Source organism: Tachypleus tridentatus, chromosome 2 (genome assembly GCF_004210375.1).
Source record: "Tachypleus tridentatus isolate NWPU-2018 chromosome 2, ASM421037v1, whole genome shotgun sequence".
Taxonomy (NCBI): domain Eukaryota; kingdom Metazoa; phylum Arthropoda; class Merostomata; order Xiphosura; family Limulidae; genus Tachypleus; species Tachypleus tridentatus.
Window position 1 is genome coordinate 119296167 of NC_134826.1, and position 23188 is coordinate 119319354.

Consider the following 23188-nt stretch of genomic DNA (forward strand, 5'->3'; position numbering starts at 1 on the left):
CTATTTTCATTGTGAATTGTATCACGTTCAGGTTTTTACATGAGCTTGTATGAAGTGTGTGACCGTGTTACAGATGGGTCAACAACATCATCGTACAGATGTATCATCAACATATCTGACCCATATTTTGTTCATGTTCTGCATATAATTTGATGAATAATAGTGATAGGGCTGAATCCACAGCTAGACCTTGTTTTGTTCGTATTCGAGTTAGAAGCGGATTTGTTGAAACATAATGTTTTGAGTTCTGTTATTGTAGAGACTCTGTTGTTATGTTCCTCGGGGGTTATGTTATTTTCAAGCTGTTTACGGATAATCTGTAGTTTCAACGGACTGGCACTTTAGTGAAGAGAGTGAATATGTTAAAGTTAATCATTCGTGAGGTTATCGTGGTTATTCTTATAATATGTACAAAGTTGGCTAAATTTTGAACATATGAGAATGTTTTACCTGTTAGCGACGATGTTATATCAATCAAATATTTAGTGATAGAATTGCGCTTTGAATTTTTGGAATAAATTCGGGATTCTTTTTGATAACCAAATAAGATTGAAAGAGAACAGCAGGATCAACCATAAAGTTTATTTTGGAAACTGGACAAAGAACTTAATAATACTAAGAAGTGTCGTCATTTCAATGGTTCTGTAAAAAAATACTAAAACGTCAGCCAGACCAAGGAAACCCAATGGGATTTGTTATAAGGTAAAATGATATTAAGACTTAATAAATCAGTTTTGAATATGATATTACAGCTAGACTGTCTCCTTTCTGCTTAAGCCCTTGCTAACTATTTATTGTAGGAGTTAAATATCTATCTTAAAATTATAGATAACTTACAGCACAGTTAGGCGTAAGAAAAACTTTCTTGATTTTTCTGCGGGGGGAAGAAGTTCAAGCGAGTGGTCATGATTGTGAAGCAACCATTAATTCTACAAATTATAGAATATGGTCATCAGTAGCATTAGGTATAATTAGTTTCACGAGGCATTGCCAAAGAAATATCTTTCTCTAAGGACACAATGTTAACTGCAATCAAGATAAGTGATTATCAAAGATTTTGGTGTCTTAGGGTACTTCTCAATGTCATTGGATGGTATGTGTGCCTCCATGCGGGAATATAGATAGTTAAGCAAGGAAAAATGAATTTGTAAAATACATCCGGGGAAGCTAGTACAAAAAGAAACAGAATATGTTCTACATTACAAAGACTTGGGCAGGAAAACCGTGTGACCACATGGATTCTGCTAGGTCAAAACGTTTAGCCAGAATTGTAGGTTTGAATGTCATGATAGCTATCATCTTGACCAAATGACACTGATACAGGCTTACAAGTACTTACATGTATAGCACTTGAATTTCCCAGTTCTCCGAGTCTCACGCTTGACAAATAGTCAACTGTGCTGTCCACTGTTGACAGTACTACGACAAGAGCTAATATAGTTTTCCTCTAACATAGCCAAATTCACTTTACTTCTGTCTGGTTGTTACACATATAGAATGAATGGAAAATAACGGGAGTGAAATTTCAAATATTGGGTACTACACGAATAACTGGAACAAACTAGCCACTTCATAAGTGCCAACCTCTACCTTTCGCTATAGTCATAATGAACACGAATGAATACATCCAAAAAATGAATAACATCCTATCAGACACGAACAAATTTAAACCAATATACACAAATCCAACAAAGACACACGAGACGCAACTGAACAAATTACTACTACAAATGAAAAAAGCCAACACAATTTCACAAACACTTTATTCCTACCTACGTAAAATCAACTCATGCACACCGCAAATATACGGCATCCCCAAACCGCATAAACCAGATTGTCCATTACGACCAATAATGCCCACATATGAATCGTTTAATTACAATCTTGGTAAATACATAGCATGGGCATTCTCCAAATATGCAACATCAGCCAGCTCATTCATCAAAGACTCTTTTAATTTCAAGTCTAATCTAAATCAACTTAATCATAAAGCCTTAAAGGCCAGTTTCGATGTTATATCCCTCTTTACAGAAGTTCCAACCACTGAAGCATGCAAGATAGCCTTAGAACTCTATATCCGAGACCCTAACCCAACTATAGACATTCCCAGTAGCCAATTAGCAACCCTCATAGAATTCACCACGATAAAGACAAACTTCATGTTCAACAACCAAAACTGTATACAAACAAATGGCCTAAGCATGGGCAACCCAGTACTACCAGTTCTAGCCAATATTTTTATGACACAAGTTGAAACACAAGCAATTAACACAGCATTACATCCACCACTACACTGGTACAGATATGTAGATGACACGGTTGCGGGATTCAAATCTACAGAACACACACTTAATTTTTTCAATCACATTAACTCTATACATCCCAACATTAACATCACATCTAAACAGGAAGAAAGCAATCAAATATCATTTCTTAACCTCAAAATTACAAGAACCGACACACAATTCAAAACAGAAATCCACCGAAAAATCACCCATACTGGACTATACATTCCTTGGGACTCAGCACATGAAACAAAACAAAAACTCAACATACTAAGAAACCAAATAAACACAGCCATAAAACTATGCTCACCAGATAAAATTAACGATGAATTAGACAAAATAAAACAATACTTCATCAACATCAATAAGTTTCCTCCACAAACCGAAGAAAACATTATACGCACACACCTAGACAGAAAGCAAAATCAACCAACCAAAGTAAATATATCTCACGAATCAAAAAATCACGAAACCATATACTGCTGTATACCATATATTCCTGACATCAGCAAACAAATAATCAACATTTGGCAAAAACTAATCACAAAATATGACATTCCAGTTAACACCAAATTTATTCAAAAACCAGGCACAAAACTAAGATCTATACTATGTAAAAACTACACTGAAAAACACCACACCAACATTATTTATAAAATACAATGTGATAACTGCCACGACTTCTATATTGGAGAAACAAGTAGAAAAATGGAAACCAGATTCAAAGAACATAAAAAGTCACCTTCACACATTTTCGAACACTGCAAGTCAAATAAACACAACATAACCATAGAAAACACTCAAATACTAAATTAAGAAACAAACATAAACAAACGCAAAATTAAAGAAGCCTTACTTATACAACAACTTAAACCCAAAATAAACCAATATAAAGGAACGCCTTTATACCTATGTTAATATAATAAAATAAATAAATTATATATTCAAACATCTAACACCGCCCTCTACATTCCGACACTCAGTTACACAACCCCTTTCAAACATGTGGTCAGCTTCCGGTCAGTTACCTCTTTGTGAACCTGACGATGACCGAAGAAGATCGAAACGTTGTTCGCTCTTCTATGTAAAATATTTTCTCAACCCAAACGAGCCGTTTTTGCATATAAATGATAAACTATAAGTTTAAAACTTACTTCTATTTCATTTATGCATTTTTCATTTAAAATAGGGGTGGTGAACACTAACAGGTTGATGTTGCTCGGAAAACTGAGAAAAATTTTAACACATTTTAGTTCGTGCTATTCTATAATTTCTTTTCAAGAGGTATTTTTTACAAATGACCATTTTCACTTAGCAAATTTTAGTTCTTGGTCTTTTTCTCTGTTTAATGCAGCAGGGTGATAGACAAAGGGTGCCAATGTTTGTTCATCATTCAGTCTCAGTTCATATTATGCAGATCGTTATTTGATATTAATTGTACATTTAACGAGTTTTCATTTGTATTGTTTGATGTGTGTGCTCCTTCGGATACCTCTGAGCGTGTTGGGTTTCTTAACTGTTTAATTACACTTTTTCAACAGATAAAAACTTTGTGTTAGTAGAGGAATTTAATTATGTTATGGACATTCAGTTAGATAAATCTACGTGTATCATCATGAGAGAACCTAACGATATCTGACAAAGTACTTAACAAGGTATTAAAACTGTTACGACTAGCATTGCGATTATATTTTACTGGAGATTTATCTAACTGAGATTGTTAAAAATTCTGGTTAGTCCTAATGTGTTGCTTGTTTGATTTGTTTTTGAAATTCGCACAAAGCTACTCGAGGGTTATCTTTGCTAGCCGTCCCTAATTTAACAGTGTAAAGCTAGGAAAGGTAGCTAGTCATCACCACCCAACGCCAACTCTTGGGCTACTCTTTTAACGAACGAATCGTGAGATTGACCGTCACATTATAACGCCCCCACGACTGAATTGGGCAAGCATGTTTGGCGTGACGGAGATGCGAACCCGCGACCCTCACATTACGAGTCGCACGCCTTAACACGCTTGGCTATGCCGGGCGTGCTTGTTTGAAAGAATTTTGGTAGGTCTTGTTTTTCTCAGACAAATCATGCTCTCTTGACGGTTGGTCCTGGATTTTGGTACTTTAATAATCGATTGTTGAGGGACTGAGATTACGCTGTAACGGTTTTTTTAATACAACAAAATCAAAGTTGGTTTTCGTTGGGCTCAGGATAATATAAAACACGTTGGACATATTTGAACAAGGATATATACATGTATATATTTATATATAGCGAGAGCATGTCTTGATTTTATCCTTTTCTTTTCGGTCACATCAAAAACTCTTTCATATGGAAGCTGGGTTAGAGGAATTAGATTTACAAAGGATAAAGGGTATAGTTTTAAGGTCTCATGTGAGATGGTCTGGAAAGGGCGAACGTTCCAACAAATACGTTTTACGTACTGAAGTCGTTGGGGCCAGGAAATGAATACGGCATGTTTTCACTCCACAGAGAGTGTTACTTTCTGATTCTTAAGATATTGGTATACAAAACTTTTATTCTACTTTTACACGTCGAAGGGTGTGGATGATGAAGTTTTGATAGAAGTATTGTCTTATGTTAAGAATCTCTAATTGTTTCACGTTTGATGCTCACATTAGTGTTGATGAAGTTGGTAAGGACTTGCAGCTTCTTAAATAAAACACATTTACATGGGAAGAAGGGTTCACTATAGAATTTACAGATGTTGTTTGCTTTCCTTCATTGAGAATTTTGTGCGGGTTTTACAGGAAACAAGGTGTTTTACAAGGTGTCTTACTTGATTGTATGAACCTGGTGTACTTATTTTATTTCCAAAAGGAGAAGACAGTAGATAATCGAAGAATTGTCATTCGTTTACATTTCTGAATTGTGACGATAACATTTTAACTGAAACTTAGACACTAGGTTGCTTCGGGTTACAAGTAGTGTCATTTCACAAGACTAGACTGGATGTATTCAACGGAGGGACGTAGTTGGGGCGTCTCTCATTTTGAATTGTTGATGAAACGGGAAGGGATTCTAATTAAGATTGATTAAATGAAATATTTTGATTATGTTTAACATAGCTACTTGTTCTCGTTGCTCAAAAAATGTGGGTTTGTGGATTAGTTCCTCAGGTGGATCACTAGATGTTATTTTGGAGTTTCTAGTATTATAAAATATAAAGGATATTTTACTATTCCTATTAGTATTACGCGAGGTCTTTGCTGAGGGTGTTATTTTGTTATTTATTGAGTTGATTTTATTTACAACAGTAAACTACCTAAGGATTTTGTTATTTATTGAGTTGATTTTATTTACAACAGTAAACTACCTAAGGATTTTGTTATTTATTGAGTTGATTTTATTTACAACAGTGAACTACCTAAGGATTTTGTTATTTATTGAGTTGATTTTATTTACAACAGTGAACTACCTAAGGATTTTGTTATTAAACGTTTCCGTCAACTTTCTTCTTCTTCAGGTTGGATATCTTTACTTACATCTGGATTACCATCAAGTGTGTGTTCTCCTATGCGTGTTTTGTATCTTGCAGAAAATAATCGTTCATATTTTACTGTATTTCACGGTCTTTCTTTAAAAAGGATCTCCTGTAGATTGCAGAATAATTTTCATCCTTCCGTAACACATCCGTTTTTGAGAGACATTGTATCTGATATTTGATTAGCCGTCTCTTTAGAACGACTGTTTTGATTATTTTGTCGGTTATCAATAGTGTAATTTAGAGAATGTTCTTTAGCATCATGCTATAACTATAATTTTTAAATTACCACATTGTTTAGACATCCGACAGGTTTATGTTACTTCTGTAGTCATACTCGTGAAACTATAGTTTTTGTTTTGTTTTTCGGTGTTCCAATGTACAGGATTTGTGGACTTTAGTTTGTTGAAGATCGTTATGAGTCGCATTTTATTAGATCAAGAGAAACGATTGGTGACTTTTGTTGGATATTTGCCTGGCTAGAGTTAAATCATTGTAAGCTATTCCACTTTTATAAGTGTTTGGCAAAATTTGTGGTATATTCTTCACGTGCTAAGATTTTGACATGTGGTTTTCGTGTACATTTTGTAAATTTCTTTTAAGCTCGACTTAAAAATAAAACATGCTTTGATTTCCTGCAGTTTAAGTATAAATACAATCTATCAGACTTTTATAATACTACAGGGATTATTGTTATTTAGTAAATAAGGGTATACAGGGATATGTACTGTGTGAGAAGTTGCAGCAATACTTTATGTGACTGTTTACTGTCCTGTTATTTGACAAATTTCTCATCAGTATTCTTTGGGGCAGAGTTTTGTGTTTTATTGTTATGTAATGTCTTTCACACAATCTGTTCTAAGAATATGATATAACTATGTTTGTACCCCTTTGTAAGGGTAGGATTACAGTGCTAGAAAACAAGTTTCAGTACTCGTGGTGGGGAAATCACAGATAGCCCATTGTGTAGCTCTGTGCTTAGTTACAATTTTAATATTAATATGCTTTGTTACTATTGTAGTTAAACTTTAGAAGTAATGCTTTATTTCTATTGTAGTTACATTTTGCAAGTATATGCTTTGTTCCTATTCCAGTTACACTTGGACACTTTGCAAATGTATGCTTTGTTTCAATTGTAGCTACACTTTGCCTGTGTATGCTTTGTTTCTATTGTAGCTACATTTTGCAAGCGTGTGTTTTGTTTCCATTGTGGCTACACTTAAACACTTTGCAAGTATATGTTTTGTTACTATTGTTGTCACAACTTGCAAGTTTATGCTTTGTTTTTATTGCAGTTTTACTTTGATGTTTTGGAAGCATATGTTTTGTTTTTTAGTAGCTATATTTTTCAAGTGAATGCTTTGTTTCTATTGTTACTATACTTTGCAAGTGTATGCTTTGTTTCTATTATAGTTACACTTTGCAAGTGAATGTTTTGTTTCTATTGTAAGTAAATTTTGCAAATGTATGACTGTATCTATTCCAACTACACTTGAATAGTTTGCAAGTTTATGCTTTGTTTCTATTGTACCTACACTTTGGAAGTATATACTTTGCATCTATTGTAGCTACACTTTGCAAATGTACGCTTTGTTTCTGTTGCACCTATACTTGGACACTTTGCAATTGTATGTTTTCTTTCTAGTTTAGCTACACTTGGACACTTTGAGAATTTTTGTTTTGTTTCTACTGTGGTTAAACTTTGCAAGCATATGTTTTGTTTCTATTGTAGCAATATTTTGCAAGTATATGTTTTGTTCCCTTTGTAGTTACATTTGGACACTTTGCAAATGTGTGCTTTGTTTCAATTGTAGCTACATTTTGCAAGTATGTGCTGTGTTTTTATCGTAGTTACACTTTCCATTATATGCTTTGTTTCTATTGCAGCTAAACTTGGACACTTTGATAATTTTTGTTTTGTATCTACTGTGGTTAAACTTTGTAAGTATATGTTTTCTTTCTATTGTAGCTACACTTTGCAAGAGTATGATTTGTCTCTATTGTAGCTACACTTGGACACTTTGAAAGAGTATGCTTTGTTTCTTTTGTAGCTACGCTTGGACACTTCCCAAATGTATGATTTGTTTCTATTGAAGCAACACTTGGACACTTTGGAAGCATATGATTTGTTTCTATTATATATACTTTTTGCAAGTGTATGATTTGTTTCTATTGTAGCTACACATTGCAAGTATATGCTTTGTTTATATTGCAGCTACACTTTGTAAGTAATGCTTTGTTTCTATTGTAATTAAACATTAGAAGTAATGCTTTATTTCTATTGTAGCTACATTTTGCAAGTATATATGCTTTGTTCCTATTGTAGTTACACTTGCGCACTTTGCAAGTATATGTTTTGTTTCTATTGTAGCTATATTTTTCAAGAGTATTCTTTGTTTCTATTGTGACTATACTTTGCAAGTGAATGCTTTTTTTTTGTAACTACATTTTGCAAGTATATGACTGTTTCTATTTTAGCTACACTTGGACGCTTTGCAAGTTTATGCTTTGTTTCTATCGTTCCTTCTCTTTTGAAGTATGTGCTTTGTAGCTATTATACCTACACTTTGGAAGTATATGCTTTGTTTCTGTTGCACCTATACTTGGGCACTTTGCAATTGTATGTTTTGTTTTTATTGCAGCTACATTTTAACATTTTGAGAATTTTTGTTTTTTTCTAATGTGGTTACATTTTGAAAGTGTATGCTTTGTTTGTATTGTAGCTACAATACATTGTAATACAATACATTGCAAGTGTATGATTTGTTTCTATTGTGGCTACATTTTGCAAGTGTTTACTTTGTTTCTATTGTAGCTACATTTTGCAAGTATATACAATGTTTTTATTCTAGCTACACTTTTCAAGTATATACACTGTTTCTCTTGTATCTACAATTTGCAAGTGTTAGCTTGGTTTCTGTTGCAGCTGAACTTAGACACTTTGAAAGAGTAGGCTTTGTGTCTATTGTAGTTACACTTTGCAAACAGTTGCTTTATTTCTATTGTAGCTACACTTTGAAAGTGTTTGCTTTAGTTCTATTTTAGCTACACTTTGCAAGTGTTAGCATTTACTTTGTTTCTGTTGTAGCTACAATTTGAAAGTGTTAGCGTTTTTTGTTTTTTTTTATTGTAGCTACACTTGGGGCACTTTTCCAGTGTATGCTTCGTTTCTATTCTAGCTACACTTTACAAGTATATTTATTATTTCTATTGTAGCTACATTTTGCAAGTGTATGCTTTATTTCTATTGTAGCTACACTTTGTAAATATATGCTTTGTTCCTATTGTAGCTATATTTTGCAAGTGTGTGCTTTGTTTCTATTGCAGCTACCATGGAAACTTTGGAAGTGTATGCTTTGTTTTTGTTGTAGTTGCACTTTGCAAGTGTATGTTTTGTTTCTATTGTAGGTACACTTTGCAAGTTTATGCTTTGTTTGTGTTGGAGGTACATCTAGACTCTTTACAAGCGTGTGCTTTATTCCTAATTTATTTGGTTCTCAAAACTAATTTTTATTCTGAAGTGTGGTAGGAAGTTTATGAATCTTCGTGTACTCTAAATTGCTGGTTATTACCTCCTAAACAGTACCAGAAGATTTGCTCACTTTAAGGACAACAACGTCTTGGGTTGGAGGGCTACCTTTTATATCCATAATAATTAGTTTACTGATGGAGGCATTACCTTGTTACTTTCGAAGACAGTAACAAGCTTTTCTGCTTCCTATGAGAAGATATATCTTCCAATCACTGCGTTCTTTGGCTCCTCATCATTTAAGAATCTCGCTTTACTATTATCGTTCTTCGATACCACACTTGGCGCCACGTCTAACATCAACAACACGCTCCTGCATGCCATTTTTAACAGTATCAAGAATATGTATATATGTAACGTGAGCGTCGTTAACCAGTTCTTATTTCTTCTGTAAACAAAAAGAAAACAACAAAAATCACGGTCTTTATACAACCACAATGATTGTGGACTTACCTGACAACTCGCATCCAGTTGACATTCCGAAATGTAGATACCATTAACCGCCACTGAACCACTAAATAATATAAAAACAAGATATTACTTAACACAAACAAGCATTTTTATTTGAATGTCTTTTTTTCTTAATTATTAATCACCGTCACATCTGAAAACCAGTGAGTATGTTTTCTTTCAGTTTACTAAATTAAACTGTCCCTGTGTATATCAGCTAACAAATGTAATATATAACACAATGTTTTAAAATAACAAGGTACCTATCAGTTCAAGTAGGCTTTCCCATTCTGTAAACTAAATCTATATTATTAAACAGACGAAAAAATTTAAGAAAATTCTCAAATCTAGCCCTTGTCATTCATATAGCTGTCATGTTTTTCTCTTGAACTAACCTTACTTTGTTTCTTCCCCAACATTCAAAGGCAACGTCTTCCAAAGGATAACCACCCTCTTTGAAACATAAAACTCTCTTAACTGAAAATGATTCTTACCCTACCAGAATTTATAGTTTTTTTTTCTCCATAATCTTACTGTATGAAAAAAAATGATGCATCAACGTTATCATTTCCCTTAACAGTCCTAAACACCTCAATCAGATCCCATCCCCAACTCTTCGTTTTCCAAGAGAAAACAATTTCGGAGATCTTAACCATTCCTCTTATGACAACTCATCCAGCCCACTCGCCATTAGAGTAGCTCTCCTCTGAACTATTCCCAACAATTCGATGTCCTTTCTAAGGTAGGGTGCCCAAGACCAAGCACAGTGTTTCAAATGTGGCACATTGTTTGCATGGCTTAAAAAAACTGATCAACCACTACATAAAGGTTTCTTTCTTTCATAACACTGTTTAGGTTAATCCCATTCTGATCATACTTATAATTCAAATTGTGGTAACCCACATGTCTTACCTTGCATTTATTTTAATTGAAATTCATCTGTCATTCATTCATTTGTCCAACTCACTAAGTCATCTAAATCCTTTTGTAAAGTAGCAGTAGTATCCTTCCCACAGCTAATAACACCCAATACCTTAATGTATTGTTTTACTACTATTCTCATCTAGGCATGCATATTTCTATTAAGTATATTTTGTTAACAGACAAATTAGTTATTCACTAATACTTCTTTCATTATACATGCATTTTATTCCTATCTTTGGTCAGCCACTTACTCTTTTTTGGTTTTTAGATTGATAGATGTGTGTATCACCTTCTACATTGTCTGGCCAACTATAGTAACTTCCTGACTTTACTGTACCTTTCATTCGTTTTAAAACTGATATGGGTGAGCATGTTGTCTCTATACTCGTGCCACTCATTGACACTTAACACAATAGATCAGTCTATCATTTGTTCCTTTCATTTCTGTGCCATTCGCACGTTTTATGGCTTATTCATTTAAATGTATCTCCCTATATTAATTTAGCCTTTCCAGGTCATTATGAATGTAGTATTCAGTTTCTTTTCTTTTTTTTTCTATTTTACCGTCAATTAATAAGATTTTGTTCGTTTTGGATATTTGCGGAAGACTATAGTGGAGCGATCTAGGCTAGACGTCCATAACATTTAATTAGTACATTGGAGACGCCGGTTCCAACATAATAAGAAAAACAGATTTATAGTGCGTTTTTAACATTATTTTGAATTTTACTCAAATTTATGTTAATAAGGTAAACAATGTAATTTAAACATAAAAAACTGCAATCAATAAAGATTCACTTTTTTAAGTGACACAATACAATTAGACAATCAACTGAAAATTACTCACTTACTCACTCAGATACGAGTTCTCGAATATTATAATCTTTCTGATTTTTGACACACAAGTTGTTTTATCAACTCCGAATACTCCTGGATTTTCAGTTATATTAAAAGTAAGAAAAACAAGATAGTACTAAGTATCATCCACTTGTATTAACTGAAAAACAACTTTATTGTAGATCTTTCTCAGGTCCAAATGAAAAAAAAATCTGCGCAAGAAATTTGAAATCTTGTCCTAAAAGCTTAGGCCGTTCACTACGAATAAACTACTCTCCAAAACCAGTGTAGTTTCTATTCGCAGCTAAACAAGGTCATTGTATACCAGGCTGTTTTAGACAATGAATAATATGGACATTGTTTAGAGAAGAAATACTATACCATACCATGATTATGTATTTTTTATGTTACCTGACAAAATGTTTATTCTGTCTGAGTTTCATGAAGGAATTTGTTTTACACGATTTTATTTGGCTTTTCCCAAACCTTTATTTTGAAACATTTTTCTATATCCTGCCAAATTTGGGTGTATGTTGTATACAGCTTTCCAAATTTCATAGTAAATGTTCTTTCTATGTTACACGGATTTTATAATTTTGAGTTACTGTTTAGAGTGTGAAACATGATAACATAATTTTAAGACAATGTGCAATGTGTTTAGTTTTCATAACAGCATGAATGTTAATAAAAATCAGCCAACTGATTGTGTGTCCAATTAAATGCGATTAATCACATAACTGTTTATAGTTGTATTCGCGAGAATATGAACTTGTACGTATATATGTACCCACACTATTTTCTGTTACAAGTCACGTGAACCGAGAATAAACTTATACAAATTGCGCATGTGCAAAGAAACTAAGCATGCGTAGTGATTGCAGTGGTTCGGCTATAATATAGAGTGACTGCCAGTTCGATTGGATTGCAGTCGCAAATTAGACGAGAAGGAAGTGTAGAAGAACGAGTATTTCTTGTCATCGCCGTATTTACAAATGTCGTGAGTTCTCTTTAACTCGCTTCCAGAAAGCGACCTTTATTCATTATCAAAGTGAAATACAACATATATATCTCAAAACGCAAATCAACAAATCAGTTTCTTTTCTTCATAGCCCCATTTGCATTATTCAAGATTCTACGTTTTAATTTTATGTATTACATATTTTACTTTATATTTATTAATGGCTGTAACTGGTGGTTCAATTTTGACGTTCAAGTTTATGCACAGGTAAACTAATGTGAAAGCGTGTGCTTTCGCGCCTCCAGTATTAAGGATAGGGGCTCCTAAACACCTATTTCTGGCTAAATTAAAATCAGGCTTGCAAAAATTGTCTGTTATGCGAGTTAATTCACATCCAAAGTTTACTCATTCGACGGAGAAAGCTACGATGACCCTATCAACAACTGTCTTAGCTTTTCTACTGTGCGCTCACCTTTCAGAGGTCAAAAGTCAGGTAAGACCGTAAATTTGCTCAGCATTTTAATATAATTAGCTTTATTAATAGTTTATCTTAAAATCACGAGGAAATCTGCAATGAATTTGATTATTTAAGGATATTTCAAAATGTTTGTTGTAAAGAAAAACTATGTGGTGTTTTTTTTTTTCATCTTAATGATTCTGAAGTCATTTTATCAGTAATGACATAAACACACGCATTGCTTATTAGTACCTTAAGTTAAAATTTAAGGGATTTACTAGGTTAATTTTACACTATTTAATTATGTTAAGTTTGTGCGCACAATCGAATGATGCAATTTACGATTAACAGAATATTTGCAGATTTGTTGGTTTGTGCGATAAGCTACACAATGGACTATCTGTGCCGTGGCCATCAAAAGGATCGAACGCTGAATATTTTCATTATAAAACCTCAGTCTTGTTGCTGTGGTACCAGAAAACATATTTCAAGTTTGTTTTTTTAGTTCTTTAAAGAACAAGCTAAGATGTAGAATATTTGGAATGAAAATATTTTTTGACATTCTATAGAGGCAAACTTATATTGATGGAAAAATTATGTAATAATTACGCATTTTATTTTCTTGGATATAATCGAAAGTACTTTTACCTATTTACGCTGCTTATGTGAAAAATGTTACTAACAGGCTGTTTAATTTTCCTTCGTGTTGTAAAACTGTTAATTATAGTCTATATAATTTACACTGACTCTGTAAAAAAAAAAGTTAATTAGGTGGTACCTGAACCTGCAATAACTTTTGTCATGTATTGCTCTTTGAAGGCATTTGTCTGATATTAAAATATAGTAGGTGTTGTTGTACATTTCATTTCATATGGTCTTTATCATGGGTCGGCAATCCTCAAAAAAAACAAACAACAACCTTATTTTGATTTGTCTAAATCCAAAACATTTCAAAAGCTGCAAATATGCCTTAACGGTCTAACCTAAAAAGAGGTTCCCCGGTGTCTTCGAAATTATAACGCCAAGATTAGAGGTTTGATTCCCACTGGTGGGCACAGTAGATAGCCTGAGAGCCGATGAGGATCGCGAGTTACAGTTTGCTAACACATGGTCAATATTCACTGATTCAGTTTGCTTGTTAGATTTTGCGCAAAAATATTCAGGAAAGCTTAACAATATTGTTTTATTTATTGTTGTTATATATGTATATGATCTTTGCTCAGAACCTCCGGACCAAATTGTTTAGATTTCCTGAACAAAAATATAATTTTCTTACAACTCAACTACGATAATTTTTAGTACGTGAAACAAGTTTAAAAACATCATTCAGGTGTATAAAAAAGTGTTTTCTTTTAGGTGAAAAGATTAAAGCTATTATAACGTATATAGTTTCTATCAAACACTAATAAACTTCTGTTTTCACAATAACTTCTGCTGCAGCTTTTCTAAACTGTCACCAAGTTGACATAAGCTTATCAGAATAGCTGGAACAATTCGAAAGAGATTCCTATAGAAACCGGTAGGATTCCCTTGAATAGGTGCACTGACCTGGGGTTAGAAAGAGGAGTATCTGACCAGTGAACTGGCCACTCTCATGAAACACCAAAGGTGCTGTAGCTTCAACGTGCGTTGATTAGTCTTTGAAGCCATTATGCGTCTCAGGACTACCTTTAATTACAATAATGGTCATAATAAAACTTAGGTTGCAAGTTTCAAGCAACCTGTGGTTTGACTATGGTTATATCGGTCTCGCAGTTCGATATCGCTATTTCAATGTTTGATAACTTCCTAATTTGGAACGACATTTTAAGATAGATTATGGCAAAACTGAAGTGTCAATCGGTACACTAAAACTCTAAGGCGCAATTCATTCTATTAAGTTTCAATGAACTTGTCATTTCATCGCATCGTACTTACTGGGTCTTTCTAATAAAATACTATAAAAACAAAAATTAATTTACAATAACCATCATTTAAAAGTTTTAAGTCTCGTCTAGTTTTATAAACCCAAGGGAAACCGTCAAATCGTCATAAGTTTTTGTTGTTCCTTAATGAAGCTCGGCATGGCCAGGTGGTTACAGCACTCGACTCGTAATGTGAGGGTCGCGGATTCGAATCCCTGTCACACCAAACATTCTGGCCTTTTCAGCCGTGTGGGCATTATAATGTGACCGGTAAATCCCACTTTTCATCGGTAAAAAAGTAGCCCAAGAGTTGGCGGTTGGTGGTGATGACTAGCTGCCTTCCCTCTAGTCTTACACTGCTAAATTAGGAATGGCTAGCGCAGATAGCCCTTGAGTAGCTTTGCACGAAATTCAAAACAAACCAAGCCATAATGAAACGCCATCTCTTGGGTAATCTGTTAGATTTAAAGTCAAGTAACTTTATTTGGTAAGTTACAAAAGTTATTTTGGCCCCCAAGAATACTTTGAACGGAATTTTTATAATGTGCTGAAATAAATAAGAATCTTAAAACTTTCCATCTGATATTGTTTTTAGATAGGATCATGTGGGAACATGTTGATAGGTGTTTGATAGGTGTCACAGTCAATGAGACGCCACACACGGCCATCATATTCATTCAGAATTCTGCGTTCCTAACGTCTTACACGAGTAATCCACGTGAGTCATTTAACTGATTTAAACACAAATGTTTCGTACACGAAGCTAGTTTTTTTCTCACTAGTAATTTATTAAATATTAGAAAGTGTTCAAATCTAGAAACAATTACTCCAGACAAAAAAATTGATTTGGTAATCTCGAAGTGTGGATGTATGTGAGGTTTTGCTATTTTCACCATTTAAAGTTACTGTGCGGTAATAGAAGTTAAGTGCTGTGATGTTAAAATATGCTCAAACAAAATCACAAATGATAAGATTCGTCTTGGGGAGCCGGAACATAGAAGTCAACAGTATATAACAGCTTCTTATAAGTGTATAAACTAGTGTTCGGAAACGTAAAGTGCATTTTATTATTCCATTTTTGTTGTTATTATAGCTATGTATACTTGCGCATATGAAATACAGGATGTTTTAATCTAGGAAAGAACGGACTATCCTTTGTGTTCTGCACAGGCGTTGTGTTGTTTTTTTATCATTATTGTTTTTTTAACTAAACATAAACAACACTATGTATACTCTGTCCACCGATTGGAATCGAACCCTGCAGATTTATCAGGAGGAAATTCTGACAGGGCAAATTGCACCTGTGTTATGTAGGATATTTTTATTTCAGGGTAATACAAGTTATTGTTAAATATAACAACTATATAACCCTTAAACTTGGAAGATGTGCTTTTTAAACATTTCTAGGCGACTTAACTGAAGTCCAGTTTTAGTCAGTAAACTTTTTTTTTCGTTTCTGACGGTCCTGCACCTAGAAAGCAGTTATTTATCAGTAAAACTTTTGTAGAAAAAGTTCAGTATATGAACCATACTAAACGAACACCTAATCTATTCATGAGCGCCAGCAGGAACGGCAAGAGGGGTCATTTGTCCAACTTGAACTTCACAAAAATGCACGTATTATAACGTAAGTTTAACATCACGAACTAAAGTTTTAGTAATTATTATTAAAACTGTAAAGTTGCGTTTCGTTAAACACACACAGCATATAATCTTTCAGTTTGTTAACTTACACTGTGAAAGCTGATCCCCTAAATACATGTTCTGTATTTTGCCTCTCCCCCCCGAAAATATTTCTGTGGGCTTTCATAAATCTATTATTATATGACGTGACAATTTTGATGGACCAGTTTAAATACATAGCTTGTGAACTACATTTTTATTCTTGCTCTGTGATTCAGCCACAATTAAACATGAAGTTATTACACAGGTGAAAAGCAGCTTCCCAAACTGTGCAAAGCTCACATTTTCTCACTTGTTAGCTAAACTTGATGTAAAAATCACTTCATAGCAGCTCCTTCATTTTCTCAAAATACGACAATGAGTCATAGAAATCAACAATATATGAATGTACTCTGAGGAACTGGAGAGTAATTATTTTAAAAATTAAGATTTTATTTATTTTTATCAGTGAGTAAAAAAAACTTATTAATGTATTTTTTCTCGAAAATCTAAGCTTGTTCAATACCAATAATGATGGAAAAAGACTAGAAAAAATATTGATAACACAAATTATTTCATATATCACATCTAATTTCTGTTTATAACAGGCGACCAATAATATCTCGATCCAAAGCTGTCAAAGTCAGTATTTGACATGTAAAGGTATATTTGACTGAGAACTATTTATAATACAAAAAAGGGCATGTGGACACGTTAAGAGAAACGGGTTATTGTAGTTCTATATGAAAAATTATGACCTACTTCACATACGTTTTTTAAACCAGAATGATCGTTTATTGGAGATGTACTAAACAATATCTTCGATTACTATGGTCTTGACGTGATTGATTAGTTATGGTGATGTATGTTATATTCAGGCTAGCATCCCGGATATAGTAGGCCCTCATGTTGAGACGGAATGTTTCAGACTAAAGAATACTATACAATTTAAAGCGAGCCCTCGGAAATGGTTGTGTACCATATACAAAAATTCACGAGTATTTAGAGTTTGACTTAGGGCAACTTTACAAACTGTAGGGAACCGAATGCGGTGTTCGTTACCGGAAAGATAATGTCACAGTAGGGCGTCCGTCGGTCACCTTAGGACGCCAACTCTTCTCAACCGATTTGACAGCGGATCGTCACTTTACAGTAGACGTCGTTAGGGGCTGGGGTGTCCATCTCAAGGCGAGCACATAAAGGCCTTTTCACCGCGCAATCAGATTGACAAGAATTCGCCCCTAGAGTGTGATTTATCACGCCCTCTAGTGTTAAAATGGCAGGGCTTAATTTGTTCGTTTCTATCATACAACCTTCATTGTGAATAGGCGAAAGAAAAACCTATGAAGAGAAAAGAAGAGGGGTGGGAGTGTAGGGACTGGAAAAAATTCCCACAAAAGCTCTGAATTGGATACAAACATAGCTCAACCAATAGGTGCGGTCAAAGGCATTGCCGACTTGCCCGTTTGGTTGTAACTGGTTTAACACTTCAAGATTTTCGTTCATGTTTAGGTAACGTGGGCTTTACGCTACATTTTTATTAAATACATACCCTGAGTGAAATTATTTCTGACACTCGAATCAAGGAATAATGGAAGTTATCACTGCAGAGGTTGTATACCAGTGTGCGTTTATTCATTCTTTCACACAACTCGAATAAGTCGGTATATCTATGTGAGCTCGTTCATTTTCACATCCCGAGCTGATTGGTATACCAAAACGAGTTCATTAATTCTTTCACACATTCTGAGTAGACAAACTTATTTTTAGTATCAAAATCGTAAACCTGACTTAGAACATAATTCGGCAAATTTTTGTCTTGCAATTTTCAATTAGAAGTATATATGATCAACTTTCGGTTAGGCATCTTTATGAAGAGGTTAATCACGTGGTACATAAATGGGCAAAACGTTTTTGTCTTTATACAGGTACAGTGCATTTACTGCTATATTTGAGTAACTACTAAGAACAAACATATAAATTTAAACTTGTTTTAATTCCGTTAAAGTCGTACAAAAGTGGTGGTTGATTAACGAATTAAATGATAAATATGATTGATTATTATACAGGTGTCCGATAATGTGGATAATTATAACGAAGATATAACAGTAACGGCCTAGTATGGCCAGGTAGTTAAAGCACTCGACTTGTAATCTGAGGGTCACGGGTTCGAATCCCCGTCACACCAAACATGCTCGCCCTTTCAGCTGTGGAGGCGTTTTAATGTGACAGTCAATCCCACTATTCGTTGGTAAAAGAGTAATCCAAGAGTTGGCGGTGGGTGGTGATGACTAGCTGCCTTCCCTCTAGTCTCACACTGCTAACTTAGGAACGGCTAGCACAGGTAGCCCTCAAGTAGCTTTGGAGGAAATTCAAAACAAAGCAACCTATAAGAGTAGCACTCGTAACTTGTTAGATATATAATTTAATAAAGAAGACGGTCTGGTATAGAGTAACGTTTTACAGATTATCACATAGCGACCATGAAAATTTTGACCTGACGATTAACCACAAGCTACATCTATCGTAACACTGGTTGTTTCTCCGTCCTAATGGTGTGGAAATATCATAACATTCAGTTTGTGGTGTGCCACACACTCGAGTTATATCAATATACAGTTTGTGTATCTAAACAAAATGTTGCATTCAAATTTTCAACTGGTACCGTGCTAACGACTTAAGACCACATAACAAATGGACGACATTGCTGTTTCAAGATGACGGTTTGGCACATGGATGGAAATACATTTATTATTTCCTTCCTAGATTTCCAAAGTCTTGCACTGCGAAATTGAAGACTGCTGGTGCAGATAGCCCTCGTGTAATTTTGCGCGAAATTTCAAACGAACGAAACTGCATCGTAATACTTGTTTGCTTATTCTTATCAACGCAACACACTGAGGAATAATATACAGACCTTCTCATTAATTACTCCAAGCAATATCAATTCTCATTCAGAACTACACTGGTTGTATCACTTGGCACTTGGCATTTCGTACAAGCATTTTTTCTCAAGTGTTTAAACAATTAATTTAAAAACAAAACATTTTACCAAAGATTACAACAACTTATCATTTGTTTCTTATTATTTTCTCGCCAATGATTGTTTTATTCACAAAGTATACATAATGCATATCAACGACCAACTCTCTTATTTAAACATGCTTTTGAGGCGTTAGAACCAGGAGTTTCTGTCGACGTAGATATAAAGAAAATAGTGAATGTCGAGTGTTGGATCCAGAATATTCTGTTCATATCAACTGCTATTCCTCTACGTCGACGTCGAGACAACGGATCACTTTTCTCTTGTAGTGGAGAGAATTGAGAAGCGACGAGAAATAATAAAGCCAACAAAGACCGGATGTCATTCTGAGTGTTTTGTGTCATTTGTGATCATGAACTCAGAAAGTATCCGCTAAATATTACTGAATGATATAAGAAGTACTCCCAGAAAATCTTATGTATCAAAATTTTAAGGTACAAAAATAAACAGAAATGGGATTCTGATTACATCACTAATTGATTGCTTTTGCATAGCCAATCAAAACCGAATATAACCTTGACATCATTGATGAAAGGTCTACTTAATGATACATATCCGTTTAGCAAAATAAACATACAGATGGACAATGAAGAAGTTAGATGAACTGACAGACAGATAGGTAGAGAGAACAGAACATTACATCCATTAATATAGCACTTAATCTTTAGGCTTCTTGGACTGTCATACTTTGTTAAAAACTTTTATTATAGATAAGTGTTATCTACTTTCTTCTTTATTTCTATAAAAATCTATATGTAATAAATTAACAGAGAACTTTTTCACGTGCTTTATATGTTATCATCTCTCTCTTTATCAGTTCACATGCAATTCAATAGCACACAAATTCACTACATGGCCAAAAGTATGTGGACACCCATTTCAATTAATGTATTCTGCTATTTAAGCCACACCCATTGCTAAAGATGCATAATATCAAGTATACAGCCATGCAATCTCCATAGACAAACATTGACAGTAGAAGTGGTCGTACTGAAGAGCTCAGGTTCTTTCAACGTGGCACCTTTCCAATAATTCAGTTCATCAAATTTCTGCCCTGCTAGAACTGCCACGGTCAACTGTAAGTGCTGTTATTGTAAAGTAGAAACGTCTAGGAGCAACAACAACTCAACCACGAAGCGTAAGTCAAACTACCTCACAGAATAGAACCACCGAGTGCTGAAGCGCGTAGCGCATAAAAATCGTCTGTCCACAGTTGCAACATTCACTACCGACTTCCAAACTGCCTCTGGAAGCAACGTCAACACAAGAACTGTTCGTTGGGATCTCCATGAAATGGATTTCCATGGCTAAGCAGCCGCACACAAGCCAAAAATCTATATGCGTAATGCCAAGCGTCTGCTGGAGTGGTGTAAAGCACACCGCAATTGGACTCTGGAGCAGTGGAAACACGTTCTCTGAAGTGATGAATCATGTTTCACTATCTGGCAGTCTGACAGACGAATCTGAGTTTGGCGGATGCTAGGAGAACGCTACCTGCTTGAATACATAGTGCAAACTGTGAAGTTTTGTGGAGGAGGAATAATGATCTGGGGCTGTTTTTCGTAATTTGGGCTAGGATCATTAGTTCCAGTGAAAGGAAATCTTAATGCTACAGCATACAATGACATTCTGGAGAATTGTATGCTTCCATCTTTGTGGAAACAGTTTGTGGGAGGCCATTTTTTGTTTCAGCATGACAACGCCCCTGTGCACAAAGCGAGATCCATAAAGACATGGTTTGCCGAGGTTGGTGTGGAAGAACTTGACTGGCCTGCACAGAGCTCTGATCTCAATCCACTCGAATACCTTTGGGATGAAATGGAACGCCGACTGCGAGCCAGGCCTTCTCGTTCGACATCAGTGCCCAATCTCACTAATGCTCCTGTAGCTGAATAGTAGCGAATCCCCGCAGCCATGTTCCAAAATCTAGTGGAAAGCCTTCCCAGAAGGGCGGAGGCTGTTATAGCAGCAAAGGGAGGACGAACTCCATATTAATGCCCATTGGTTTGGAATAAGATGCTCAACTAGTACATATGGGTGTGAAGGTCAGGAGTCCACATACTTTTGGCCATGTTGTGTATCTTTCAATACAAATTACGATACATGGTATAGTGTAACATGACTGCTTCAACAATGACGTAATTATGTTCTTTTCTGCGATTGGTAATTAACAGTATAACATTTAAATGTTTTTATTGTGGTATTTTAGTTATTTTTTGTTCATTTATCATGGCTTAACTGACAAATAACGTTGGGTCGGGTGTAGCCTATTAATTAGAGCGCCTTGATTTTAAATCCAAAAGTTATAGGATTCTGTCCCGTTGCCGCAAAAAGGCGCCTTGCAAGTTGGAGCCATGGTTATACTATAAGAGTAAGTGTAAAATCTCACAATTTCGCCAGTAAGAATAGACCAGAATTTGACATTTGGTCTGTTGGTTTTTCTTTGTCTATTAGTTCAAAATTAATAACAGATATGCATAGACAATTATTTTTGTTCTTTTGCGGGAAATTTCTAAAATAAGAATTAATCTTTTTGTTGTATTTTTGGATATAGTGCAAATAAAAAAGAAAATCGTCATGTTAAGTACCCGTGAAGCCATGGATGACAAATCATGCTTAATTAAATATTATAAGAGTTTCGTTGAATATGACATAATCTTTTGAGAGTGACCTAAAACACTCAAATATTACATTTTTTTAGGCTCTGAAAGAAATATTATTAAACCAAACAAAGCTACTTAAGTCTTCGTTTATAGTTTAACTAATAGCATTTAAAACATACACACAAAATAATAATAATAAAAGACACAATAAATCATCCTCCATTAAAACTTTTAGTTGAATAAAAACTAGAATAAGTACAAACTAAGGGGGACTATAGTAGTGAATCCCGGTATGTTAGTAACTCGAATCCCAGGATCCACCGGGAGGTCTTAAATGTTTTAATTGTTTGTTTTATATTGTTCAACCCAAAGCCATTAAAAATATCTGCGTTCCTTTTCTGACTTGAATTATTAAAAAAAAAAAGCGAAAGCAGGAGACCGGTAAAATCTTCAGCATATTCACAAATAGGTTTGTTAGTTAAATTTTTATCTTCCCTAATGGACGTTTGAATCGGATCAGTTTTGTAATGGATCGTCTGGTATCCAGAATGTGAAATAACTTTCTATTAGCATTTAGTGAAGTTTAATGATGAAATTGTAGTGAATAGAACTTTTTTTTGTAATTTAATAGAACTGCTGTACAATATTGGGGATATCAATGACATTCCCTTCAGGCTCGGCATGGCCAGGTGATTAAGGCACTCGAGTCGTAATCCGAAGGTCACGGGTTCGAATCCCCGTCACACCAAACATGATCGCTCCTTCTGCCGTAGGGGAGTTATAATATAACGTTCAATTCCACTATTCCTTGGTAAAAGAGTAGTCCAAGAGTTTGCAGTGGGTGGTGATGACTGGCTGCTTTCCCTCTAGTCTTACACTGGTAAATTAGGGACGGCTAGCACAGATAGTTCTCGTGTTGCTTTGCGCGAAATTCAAAACAAACCCTCCCCATCCTCTCGATCATCCCTCGTTGTGGATTCTTGTACGTGGTGTGGGGACCTTCCAGAGAAGGTTCTGTTCTTTCAGTTTACCTCCTCTGG

At 34.8% G+C, this 23188-nt stretch overlaps 1 protein-coding gene across 6 annotated transcripts in view; it reads left to right on the forward strand.

Moving 5' to 3' along the window:
* Nucleotides 1–12439: 12439 nt before the first annotated feature.
* Nucleotides 12440–23188, forward strand: part of LOC143244941 (SPARC-related modular calcium-binding protein 1-like) — a 104991-nt gene continuing 94242 nt past the window's right edge. For 4 of the 6 annotated variants that reach the window (XM_076490528.1, XM_076490529.1, XM_076490530.1 and 1 more), the window contains exon 1: nucleotides 12440–12972. In XM_076490528.1, coding sequence (XP_076346643.1) covers nucleotides 12856–12972 — 117 coding nt within the window. In that variant the 5' untranslated portion in view covers nucleotides 12440–12855. The remainder of the gene's footprint in view (nucleotides 12973–23188) is intronic. The other 2 variants (XM_076490534.1, XM_076490531.1) reach the window with 2 other exon arrangements.